Here is a 12962-nt window from a genome sequence, read left to right as displayed (position 1 = left end):
ATTATTAGCTCTACATCTGGGACACCCCACTAGCTCAGTAGCGCACAGTTCCAACAGAAGGAGCTGTTTCTCCCTCAGCTCTACCCAGGACCTTCTGGAAGGTGGCCACCCCACCATTATTTTCAAATATGATCGTTTAGGGGCGCCTGGGTGGCTCAGTCAGTTAAGTGTCCGACTTCGGCTCAGGTCATGAGCTCACAGTCTGTGAGTTAGAGCCCCGCCTCGGGCTCTGTGCTGACCGCTCAGAGCCTGGAGCCTGTTTCAGATTCTGTGTCTCCCTCTCTCTGACCCTCCCCCATTCATGCTCTGTCTCTCTCTCTCTCAAAAATAAATAAACGTTAAAAAAAATTAAAAAACATATGATCATTTCATTGCTGAAGAAAGCAGGTCAAACCTGTAATCAGGACACGGGTCTGTCTACAGATTACAGCACAACCATCTGTGTGAGCTTGGTGTCGAAGTTTCCTTCTTCCGCCCTGTCCCGTTCCGGAAGTTTATTTTTAACGTGATTAATTTCATTGGGAAGGTCAATTTGCCAGGGGAATCACCTTGGTTTACCCCACCTCTGAACTCAGGTGGAGGGGTTTCCTCCTTGGATGGGACCTAGCAGGAGCGTGAAGACTGTTTTCTGGCAGAGATGGAAAATTTCTCTGAGTTCTGAAAGTCTGAAGATGGGATGCGCTCAAGTAAATCTTCAGCCAGCAAGAGAATTTTTAACCACCCTCTCGCCTCCCCCAGTGCCTCCGGAGTACGCGCAACCCCATTCGCAATGCACGCGAGCGCGTGCTTGCAGAGCTCCGCTCCCAGGCCGGGGAACTCTCCCTGCAGCACGGGCTAAATAGCAAACAGATGCCCAGCAAGCCAAAGATCTCACCGACTGGGGCACCGCCTGGGACACGGGTCCCGCCCCGGCAGTTTCCGAGTGGAAAGGCTGGCCGCACTACTATGGCTTGAAACGGACCGGTTTGGAAATCAGAACGTCCCCTTTCCCAGGGACGACCCCTCTCCACCTCGCAGCCCCGGAGGAACTCCCCTTGCCTTTCGGTCGGCCCCTCCTCCAGCCCCGCCTCGCCAGCTCGGAACGGCTCGGGGACTCCTGGCCTTGTCTCCATCTTCGCACTCTCTGCCTGGGCTGCGTGAGTCCTGAGCGTATTCAGGAGGCGAATGTAGGGCCAACGGTTTGGCTCCGGGAGTTAGTTCTGATGGCGTGGATGTCCTTCTGAGGGTCATTTCAGAGTGCGTCTCTAAAAGTTCTGATCCTTAAGCCCCTCACCCAACCTCTAGCCCTCGCTTCCCCAGCTGGTGGCCAGCAGGTGTGCTGTCCGCAGACCGTCCGGCAGTCAAGGAGCAGCGTGGGCCCTGCACTTGTCTCTTTTCCGACAACACCTGAGACCGCACTGGGGCGCATCTAACAAATCCCATGAATCCAGACATCCTCGTCGGAAGCGTCTAAGTTCGAGTGTGGTCCGACCGTCCCTTTCGCGCGTCGACTCTGGAAGCCTCTTGTGCGAGGTCTTTTCCTTTGGACCCAAAGGGGCGCGCGCTGCGGTGCGCGGGATCCGCCTCTTCCCCAGGCTCCGGCGGGGCGGGGGTGGGTGGGCAGGGACCTGGATCTGATTAGCTGGGAGGGGGAAGCCGTGGTCCCAACCGTTCGCTCCTGTCTCCTCAGCTCCTCGCGGAGGAGGAGGCGGGACGGTACAGAGAAGAGCGAAGGGGGTCCCATCACTGAGCACCCGGGCCACGATTTGAGCCGCCGAGGTCTCCCGGCTGTCGCCCGGCCCTCGCCCCGGCCCCAGCCATGGGGCCCCTTTCCAGCTCTGGCTTCTACGTGAGCCGCGCGGTAGCCCTGCTGCTGGCCGCGCTGGCCGCCGCGCTCCTGCTGGCGCTGGCGGTGCTCGCCGCCCTGTACGGCCGCTGCGCGCGCGTCCAGCCGTCCGACCTCCATCACAGCGGGGTCCCGGACGCCGCGTCCTCGCCGCGCGGCACGCAGGAGGAGCAGCTGCCCACCTGGCCGCCCCGCCCCACTCGTGAACCGGCGGGTACGGCCACCCCGGGCCACTGGCGACCCCCGGGCCCCTGGGACCAGCTGCGCCTGCCGCCCTGGCTCGTGCCGCTGCACTATGAGCTGGAGCTGTGGCCCCGGCTGCGTCCGAACGAGTTCCAGTCTCCGACGTTGAGCTTCACCGGCCGCGTGAACATCACCGTGCGCTGCACCGCGGCCACCGCGCGGCTGCTGCTGCACAGCCTCTTCCTGGACTGCGAGAGCGCCGAGGTGCGGGGTCCTCTGTCCTCTGGCGCCCGAGACGGCGCGGTGGGTCGCGTGCCCGTGGACGACGTGTGGTTCGCTTTCGACATGCAGTATATGGTCCTGGAGCTCGGCGCGACCCTGCAGCCCGGGAGCCGGTATGAGCTGCAGCTCAGTTTCTCGGGCCTGGTGTACCGGGACCTCAGGGAGGGGCTCTTCTTCAGCATCTACACGGACCAGGGCGAGCGCAGGTAAGGACAGGCGGGCCCCGGTCCCCCGCTCTAGCTGGGAGTCCCGCTGCTGCCTGCGTCCCAGTGCGCGTCTCCTGCGCTTCCCCGCAAAGCCCCCACCCCTCGCGACGCTTGCTTGCAGAGCCAAAAGGCGAGCGCCTCCACCCCCCGCTGCCCTGTAGAGACCCTGCTTGTCATAAAGCCTCTCGGACCGTGGTCCTGCCTCTGGCCAGTTTTCAGCCCCATCCCTGCCCGTCCAGTTTGTTTCTGTCCTTGCTTTTCTAAGGTCGCTACTACCCTAGAGGTTGATCGAAGGCTTCAGAAAGCCCCGCTTCTGCTCTAACCCCGGAGGGCTTGTTTCACCACAGGGGGCAAATAAATCCCTTGCTATTCAGTTTGGTCCGCGGGCCGGCGGTCGCTGTAATATCTGGGAGCTCGTCCGAAATGCAGATCTCCCCCCGCCCCACCTCGATCAAAGGGATCAGACTCTGCGTTTTAACGAGACCACCGGGGGATTTCTGGGGGTTAGAGGTGGAGAAGCCTGGGGCTGCCGCACCCACACGCTCGCCGAAGTTCCCTCCCCCAGCGCCCCTCCGCGCTCAGCTCCCTGCTCTGCCTTTCCCCTGGGCGCTCCGTAGATGCTACTCTTGCAACAGGCAGACTCACGTCGGTGCTCTTCTCATTTTTTATTTCTTTTGCTGAGGGTTCTCCCAAATTTAAGAATCCCCTTTAATTCATCCCCTCCCACCCCCTGCCTGGGGAAGGCGTCTTGTTTTGGGGATGAGTAGCAGCACCCCCACCCCTCCCAAGCTTTTTGAACAGCTCTCGGGACGCTGCTTCCGCTGGGCGTGGGGGTGGGGGTGGGGGGAGTACTAACAGCGGTGACAAGAGACCTCCCCTCTGAGTCTGCAAGCTCACGCCGCTTACATGTGTTCTCTTTACACTCATTTGGGATAATGTCTTCCACACGGAATGTTTCCAGCGCAAGAATTGCCTCTTCCACGCCCTGAGATCACGCTACTGAACTCAGGAGAGCGCTGGGGAAATCGTTTCTGCGGAAGACACCAGAAAGGTCTTTCTCCAGGCTGGCGAGCTTCTTCACTCACGCACTGGTGGGGCATTTGCGGTTTACACAACTGCATGTACTTTGCCTTTTATTATTAGAGAAAATGTTCTCAGATGTTCTCTGGGGGAGAGGAACCTAGTAAATTATCCCCTAAATCATCTCCTGCCCTGTTTTCAAAACGCCAGGGGTTTTAAAATAAGTTTAATAAGCTGCCTTAGCGGATGTGTAATCTGTAACTTTTGTTTTTAAGGACTGTATGCTTGGTTTGTTTGTTTGTTTGTTTTCTTTCAAAAATGCACCAGTGCTTGAAAAAGAGTTTTGGAAACTTTCTCATTGGGATGATGTGTCACAGGACTTACGGACACCAGAAACCTTTTAAAGTGACTGTATGTGTATTTCAGAATGCAAGATTTTTAGAGGAAACACACACACACACACACACACACACACACACACACACACACACACACACACAAGGGACCACTGCACATACACCTGACAGTATTTTCTGCTGTCAGCCAGTAAATCTTCATCTGCTAACCCATCTCTTCCTTTTTCCTAATAAGGCCACGGCCTGGATGAACTGCCCTAGAAATATGGGAAACGAAAGGCCCCTTTCCATCTTTCCATCGTGTGGCCAACTCGAGTGGTAACTAGAAACCATATTTTGAGAACATGAAAATTCAAACAAGCAGAAATCCTAATCAAGTCCCACAGATGTTCATAGACCGATGTAGAGTTCCAAAACTGTGGCATCTTGAAGGGGCTGTTGCTCAGGAGTTGTTCTCCTGGGTCTCTGCTTTGCAAACCGCAAGGGAAAGCAAACGGCCAGTGGAGCTGGAAGCCAAGGTCGCGAAGAACTTGGACAAAATGATGACTTATGGTGAAGCAGATTTTGGAAGCCCGGCAGGCCCGAGTCTGAGCTGTGTGCCTTGAGTCGGTCTCTTCATGTCTCTGAGCTCATTGCCTCATTCACGGAATGGAGCTGAGTGTCAGCTTTTAGGGCCTTGTGAGAATTAATGAGAGAGAGGTCGGTGCCTGGCACACAGTCCATGCAGTGGCAGCTACTGTCGTTAGCTCACAGTGTAACTGTTAGGGGCAGCTTCTTGTCACCTAAGCGAGAAACCTGCCACGTTCTGGGTAGATCTGAGTCGAAGAAGAAGAGGGCCCCCACCTGGGGGACAAACTGCCTAATCCCAGCTGGGGTTTCTAATCCCAGCTGCCAGTGGTTGAACATGTTTGCCTCTCTTGTTTGGTGACCCCGTATCACAGTCTGGACAGGCTGAAGCCTTTAAATAATTTTACTACTCAACACTAAGGGAAGAGAAAAAGAAAACCCTTCCAGAAAGTGCAAAGAGCATCGCCGTCTCACACTTCTAAGGCTTGGGTGAAGATTTTCTGGCTTAAGAGGTTGCTGGGGAAGCTTCTCTGCCTTTCTGCACGTGGCAGGTGCCATCCCATGTCTGCATGTAGGAGCCATCCACCGAGTGCCTTAGATGTGTGCTTCTGTGTGTGAGTGTGTGGTGCTCTCCTCATTCCATGTGCCAAAAGTTGAGAGCAAACTCCAAATGTTAATGTTCCTTGAAGCGGTGTTTCCCAGACTTGATTCTCTGGCATGTCGCTACCCAAGGTTTTGCCCTATTCACACACCTCTGGCCATATTTTTTTGCTTAAAAAAAATCACTCAGTTTAAACAAAAATAATAAGTAGATTCATTAAAAAGCAACACTACATTATTATCATAAGTCAGAAACCATTTGGAATTTATAGTCATGCAACTGACCAATACAATGAAAAACAATGTCACTGAGTTCTCCCTGCTTTTATTGTCTGCTGAAGAATCCGATGCCTCTGAATCCACGGGCTGCTCTCTCTTTCTTAAAAAGGGAAATTGGAACTAGGTGTTCAAGAGAAATAACATCAAACCAAGGTTTTTCTTTTGATCTTACCAGAATGATTCATAAAATTTGAAAAAGACTGACGTTCTCGTGTGTGAGTCAGATCTCTATAATAAGTGTGTGAGGGTTACCCCAAATCCTTGCCCATCTACACGTGAGGAAATCCTGAATTAGAGCAGTGGTTCACAAACTTTTAAAGTATATTAGAGGGGCGCCCAGGTGGCTCAGTTGGTTGAGTGTTGGACTTTGGCTCAGGTCATGATCTCGAAGTTCGTGAGTTCAAGCCCCGCGTTGGGCTCTGTGCTGACAGCTCAGAGCCTGGAGCCTGCTTCCAATTCTGTGTTTCCCTGTCTCTCTGCCCCATCCCCCTCTTGTACTCTGTCTCTCTCTCAAAATAAATAAACATTAAAAAAATAAAAAAAAATTATAAGAATAAAGCATATTTAAAAAATAAATAAAGTATATTAGAGTCACCAGAGGAGTTTATGAAACAGAGTCCTGGGGCACACCTTCAGAAATTCCAGATCCGTACACATGTTCAGAGCAACATTAGTCAAAACGGCCACCAGGTGGAAGCAATGCATGCCCATCAATGGATGGATGGATGAACAAAAGGCGGTATATACGTAAAAGGGAGTATTATTCCACCTTAAAAAGGAAGGAGATTCTGACCTATGCTACAGCATAGATGAACCTTGAGGGCATTGTATAAGTGCCTAGAGTAGTTAAATTCAGAGACGGAAAGTAGAATGTAGGTTGCTAGGAGCTGGCAGGGGCAGGGAGAAGTTGTTACATGGGGACATTTTGGTTGTTTCCAGGTTTGCCTATTACAAACAAAGCTTCCATGAGCAATTTTGTATACGTTTTTGGACAAACACAAGTTTTCATCTTTCTGGAATCAACACCCAGATTCCACGATTGGTGGGTCATACTGTTGTTTCACATGTAGTTTTCAAGAAACTGCTAACTTGCTTCCCAAAGTGTACCATTTACATTCCCACCAACAATGTATGAATGATAGTTTCTCTGCCGCTTAGCCACCATTTGCTTTTACCACTGTTTTTATTTTAGCTGTCATGATGAGTATGTAGTGATACCTCATTGTGGTTTTAATTTGCATTTTTCCAAGGGCTCATGATATTCAGCTTTTTCTCATGCTTACTTGGCATCTGTATATCACCTTTGATGAAATGTCTCCTCATGTCTTTTGCCCATTTTCTAATTGAATTGTTTGTTTGTTTACTTTTGAGTTCTGAGAGTTTATACATTCTAGATCTGAGTCTGTTGTGAGATATGTGGTTTACAAATGGGTTCTCCTGGTCTGTAGCTTGTTTTTTCACCTTAATAAGGTCTTCCAGGAACACGTGGCTGACTCAGTTATAAAAGGATGCAACTCTTTGTTTGTTTATTCTTGAGAGAGAGAGCACTCGAGCAGAGGAGGAGCAGACAGAGGGGAACACAGGATCCGAAGTTGGCTCTGTGCTGACAGCAGAGAACTCATGAACTGTGAGATCATGACCTAGGCCCAAGTCAAACACTTAGTCAGCTGAGCCACCTACATGCCCCTAAAAAAGGATGCAACTCTTAATCTCGGGGCCCTGAGCCCCATGTTGGATGTAGAGATTACTTAAATAAATAAAACTTTAAAATAATAGTAATGATAATAATCATCTCCAGGGAGCAAAAATTTTTCATTAAATGAAGTCCGATTTATCAATTATTTCTTTATTATTATTTTTTTCCGATTTATCAATTGTTTAAATAGACCAGGCTTTTGTATCATGGCTAAGGATGCTTTCTTAAAAAGGCTTTTGTTTTAGAGCAATTTTAGGTTTACAACAAAATTGGAGGTACGGAGATTTCCCATATAGCCCCTGCACCTACACCTACATGGCCTCCCCCATTATCAATACCACCCACCAGAATGATATATTTTTTTTAACCAAAGGTGAAGCTATGTTGGCATACCATAATCACCCAGAGTCCATAGTTTACTGTAGGGTTCACTCTTGCTGTTATGCATTCTATCTGTTTGGACAAGTGTGTAATGACATATATCATTATAATATCATACAGAGTACTTTAACTGACCTAAAAATTCTCTGTTATCTGCCTGTTCATCCCTTGCCCCCATCACTGATCTTTCTTGTCTTCATTGTATTGCCTTTTCTAGAATGTCTTATGTTTGGAATCATATTATGCAATATGCATTTGAGATTCCTTCATGTCTCTTCATGTCTTGATAGTTCATTTCTTTTCAGCACTGAATAATATTCTATTGTCTGGGTATACCATTGTTTATTTATGCATTCACCTACTGAAAACTATCTTCGTTGCTTCAGGTTTTGGTGATTCTGAAAAAGTTGCTCTTAACTCTTTGTGCAGATTCTTGTGTAGACAAAAACTTTCAGGTGATTTTCTTTAGTTAAATACCAATGAGCATAATTGCTGAGTCATATGATAAGACTGTGCTTAGTTGTACAAGAAGCCACGAAACTGTCTTTCAAAGTGGCTGCACCGTTTTATGTTCCCACCAACAATGGATGAGAGTGCTTGTTACTCCGTATCCTCACCAGCATTTGGTGGTGTCAGCGTTCTGGATTTTGGCTATTCTAATAAGTCGATAGTGGTATCTCGTTGTTGTTTTAATTTGCATTTCCCTGATGACATATGATGTGGAGCACCTTTTAATGTGCTTATTTGTCATGTGTATAATTTCTTCGGTGAGTTGTTTGTTGGGGTTTTGGCCCATTTTTAAATTGAGTTGTTTTCTTATTGTGTGTTGTAAGAGTTCTTTGCATATTTTAGGTAACCATCCTTTATCAGATATGTCTTTTGCAAATATATTCTCCTGGTCTGTGGCTTGTCTTCTCGTTCTCTTTTTTTATTCTGTTTATTTCTGTCATGGATCATGTCTTTGGTGTAGTATCTAAAAAGACATCAGCATACTCAAGGTCATATAGGTTTTCTCCTGTGTTACCTTGTAGGAGTTTTGTGTTTTTGCATTTACATTTTAAAGTGGCCCATTGTGAGTTAATTTGACCCTTTATGAGCTTAATTTTTGTGAAGGGTGTAAGGTTTTGTGTCTACATTCAATTTTTTTGCATGTGAATGTCTAGTATTCCAGAAACATTTGTTGAAGAGACTGTCACTGCTCCATTGCATTGCCTTTGCTCCTTTGTCAAAGATCAGTTGGCTGTATTTGGGTTTATTTCTGGGCTATTCTGTTCATTGATCCATTTGTCTGTTCTTTCAGCAATATCACACTCTTGATTACCGTAGCTTTCTGGTAAGTCTTAAAGTCAGATAGTGTCAATCTTCCAACATTGTTCTTCTCCTTCAATATTGTGTTGGCTATTCCGGGTCTTTTACCTCTCCATATAAATTTTAGAATTGGCTTATTGATATTCACAAGTTTAGCTTGCTAGGATTTTCGTTGTGATTGCATTGAATCTATAGACTAATTTGGTAAGAACTGACATCTTGATAATATGAGTCATCCTATCTATGAACATGGAATCTTTCCCCATTTATTTAGTTCTTTTTAAAATTTCATTCTTCAAAACTTTCTATTTTTCCTTGTATAGATCTTGCATATATTTTGTTAGATACCTAAGTATTTCATTTTTTGGGGGGAGTACTAATATAAATGGCATTCTGTTTTTAATTTCAAATTTCACTTAATTGTTGGCAGGTAGGAAAGCAATTTGCTTTTGTGTATTAGTCTTGTATACTGCAACCTTGCTATAATTGCTTATGAGTTTCAGGAGTTTCTTTGTCAATTCTTTTGGATTTTCTACATAGACAGTCATGTCATCTATGACCAAAGACTGTTTTGTTTCTTCCCTCCCAATCTATATACCATTTATTTCCTTTTCCCGACTTACTGCATTAGTAAGGACTTCCAGCACAATGATGAAGAATGGTGAGAGGGCACATCCTTGCCTTGTACTTGACCTGAATGGGAAAGCCTTCAGTTCTCACCAGTAAGTGTGAAGTTAGCTGTAGATTTTTTGCAATCTTTAATTCAGGATGAGTAAGTTCCCTTCTGTTCCCATTTTACTGAGAGTGTTTTTTTTTTAAACCACGAATGGATGTTGGATTTTGGCAAATGCTTGTCCTGCATCTATTAATCAGATCATGTGATTTTTTTCTTATTTACTCTCTTGATATGATAGATTACATTAATTATTTTTCAAATGTTGAACCAGTCTTGCATACCTGAGATAAATCCCACTTGGTTGTGGTATACAATTCTTTGTATACATTGTTGTATTCAATTTGCTGATATTTTGTTGAGAATTTTTGCATCTGTGTTCATGAGAGATGTTGGTCAATAATTTTCATTTTTTGTAATGTGTTTGTTTTGATATTGGGGTAATGCTGTCCTCACAGGATGTGTTAGGAAGTATTTGCTTCTATCCTCTGAAAGAAATTGTAGAGAATTGTTATCATTTCTTCCTTAAATATTTGGTAGAATTCACCAGTGAACCCATCTGGGCCTGGTGCTTTCTTTTTTGGAAGGTTATTAATTATTGATTCAATTTTTAAAATAGATATAGGCTTATTCAGATTGTGTCTTCCTATGTGTTTTGGAAGATTATGTCTTTTAGGGAATTGGTCCATTTCATCTAGGTTACCAAATCTATGAACATAGAGCTGTTCATAGTACTTATTATCCTTTTAATGTTCATGGGATCTGTACGGATGTCTCCCTTTTCACTTCTGATCTTGGTTTTTTTTTAATGTTTACTTATTTTTGAGAGAGAGAGACAGAGTGTGAGCAGGGGAGGAACGGGGGGGGGGGGGTGGGGAGACACAAAATCCAAAGCAAACTCCAGGCTCTGAGGTGTCAGCACAACACAGGGCTCAAACCACGAACCATGAGATCGTGGCCTGAGCCAAAGTTGGATGTTTAATGGACTGAGCCACCCAGGCACCACTCTGATTTTGGTATTAATATAGTTGAATTAATATTTATCATGTGCATTATTGTTTTTTTTTAATTGCCATTGCTCTTTGCTCCTATTTTTGTCTTCCACTCCTATTCTCCCTTTCTTTACTATGTTCAATCTGCCAGTCCATAAACATAGTATGTATGTACACTGTTTAGATCTTTGATTTATTTCATAAGCATTTTATTGTTTTCACCATACAAGTCCTATACTCTACCCATGGGTAGAGTGCTTTGGGTTTCCTAATCCAAGGTCAAATTGGGCAATTCAAACCGTATCTAACCCCTAAGCACTTAATTTTATTTGAACAATTGTAAATGGTATTGTATTTTTAATTTGAGTCTTCATATGATTGTTGCTACTCTCTAGAAATACTGAATTTTGTATGTTTGTTTTGATATCCTATGACTTGCTCATCTCACTTACTAGGTCTAGGAATTTTTTTTTTGTAGATTCCTTGGGCTATTATACACAAAGATTTGAGAAGTATTCATGTATCAGTCTGTGTATGAATTCTTTGTGTGAATTCCTTTTTTTTTTTCAGTAAATAACTAGTGGAGTGGATGACTGGAAAATACAGTAAGTAGGTGTTTAATTTCTTAAAAAATTATAAAATTATTTTCCAAATATTTTTACTATTTTACATTTTCATCAATACTATAGGAGAATTCTAGTTTATCTTCATCAACACTTGGTATTGCCAGCAGACTTTCTCATTTTAGCCATTCGAATAGGTGACTCTGACTGCAGTTTTAATTTGTATTTCCCTAATAACTAATAATGTGCATCATTTCCTGTACTTATTTGTCATCCATGTATCTTAGCAAAATGTCTGTTAAAATCTTTTGTCCATTTTTGTTGTTTTGTTATTGTTGAATTTTTAAAGGGTCTTTTCTCAAACATATAATTTGCAAATATTTTCTCAGTCTGTGGTTTGTGTTTTTATTTTCTTAATAGCATCTTTGAAAGCAAAAGTTTTCCATCTTGATGAAGTCCAATTTATCATTTTTTTCTTTTATGTATCAGCCTTTTAGCATTGTATCTAAAAAAGCATTGTCTACACAAAGTTCACAAAAAATTTCTCCTATGCCTTTTATTACAAGTTGCATAGTTTTAGGTTTTGTAGTTACACCTATGATCCATTTTGAGGTAAGTTTTAAAAAATGTTTATTTTTGAGAGAGAGAGAGAGAGAGAGCACAAGTGGAGGCCAGGAAGAGAGAGGGGAACAGAGGGTCTGAAGTGGACTCTGTGCTGACAGCAAGAGGGCCAATGCAGGGCTTGAACCCACGAGCCATGAGATTATGACCTGAGCCAGAGTTGGACACTTAACTGACTGAGCACTCAGGCACCCCTGAGTTAATTTTGGTATATGATATGAGATATGGATTGAAGGTCATTTTTAAATTTTTTGCATACAGATATTGAATGGTTTTGATACGATTTACCGAAGAGTCTACTGTTTCTTCTTTGAATTGTCTTTATACCTTGTAAAACATCAATTGTTCATATATAGGAGGGTGTATTTTTGAATTTCCTCTTCTACTTCATTGGTTTATTTGTATATCTTTATGCCAATTCCACAGTGTCTTGATTGCTAAAGCTTTATAATAAATCTTGAAACCTGATAATATTTATCACCAACTTTGTTTTCTTTTTAAAAGTTGTTTAGGCTATTCTAGATCCTTTGTGTTTTCATATGAATTTTAGAATTAGCTTGTCATTTTCTACCAACAAAAACATCTGCTGATCTATAAAGCAATGGGGGAGAATTCAAGTTTTAAAATATTGAGTCTTCTAACCCACGAATATGATATATCTCCCTATTTATTTGTGGTCCTCTTCAATGTCCCTTGGCAAGGTTTTATAGCTTTAAGTGTACATATCTCGCACATGCCTTATCAAATTTTCCCTATTTTATATTTTAAACGTATTATAAATGGTATTTAAAAAAATTCCAATTTCCAATTGTTTGTTGTTAGTTAATTTTTGTGTATTGATTTTCTATGCTGTCACCTTACTAAACTCACTTCTTAGCTTTAGCAGCTTTTTTGTTAATTCCTGTTTTGACTTTGTTAAATTAACATGTTACATAGCCTTGGGGTGTTAGATAGTGAGCCAAGGTTCAACGAAAGACCGCAAAGGAATTGAAATGGAGAAGTTTATTATTCCTAGGCTCTGGAGGAAGTACATGGCACACCTTGAGGGGTCACATGGGGAGATCAAGGCAAGGTATAGGTAGAACAACAGGAGCTGGGGCGCCTGCCTTTATTAGGGTTCATGGCCAGAGTGCTTTGGGGTTTTTAGTCCATGGCCAGATTGTGTAATTCAACTGAAAAAGAGTGAGGTTTTGTTAAGCTTTGCAGGGATGGCCCTGCAGGTGGGGAAGGCTTTGTCACAAGGTATATCAGGAGTCACATCAGGAGCTTGTATTTACCTGTGACTCTGCAGGCTGTTGTCTAGAGCATGTACTTGTATGAGGCTAATGTCAGGTTAAGGCCCCTAAAGGCTGCTTGGCCAAACAATATGGATGCCAAAGCAGCAATACCATGGAGTAGCTTAGCTAAACT

The 12962-nt window shown here is 44.3% G+C and overlaps 1 protein-coding gene across 1 annotated transcript in view; it reads left to right on the top strand.

Annotated features, from left to right (window-relative positions):
- The first annotated feature begins 1709 nt into the window (after positions 1 to 1709).
- The window catches only part of LVRN (laeverin), a 78137-nt gene continuing 66884 nt past the window's right edge, over positions 1710 to 12962 (top strand). Inside the window, exon 1 of the mRNA XM_019469607.2 lies at positions 1710 to 2496. Within this exon, the coding sequence (XP_019325152.2) occupies positions 1799 to 2496 (698 nt within the window). The 5' untranslated portion in view covers positions 1710 to 1798. The remainder of the gene's footprint in view (positions 2497 to 12962) is intronic.

This window comes from Panthera pardus, unplaced genomic scaffold (assembly GCF_024362965.1).
Source record: "Panthera pardus isolate Hobbes unplaced genomic scaffold, ASM2436296v1 HiC_scaffold_2, whole genome shotgun sequence".
NCBI lineage: Eukaryota > Metazoa > Chordata > Mammalia > Carnivora > Felidae > Panthera > Panthera pardus.
The sequence above is the reverse complement of the archived record's forward strand: the minus strand, read 5'-3'. Positions and strand labels throughout refer to the sequence as shown.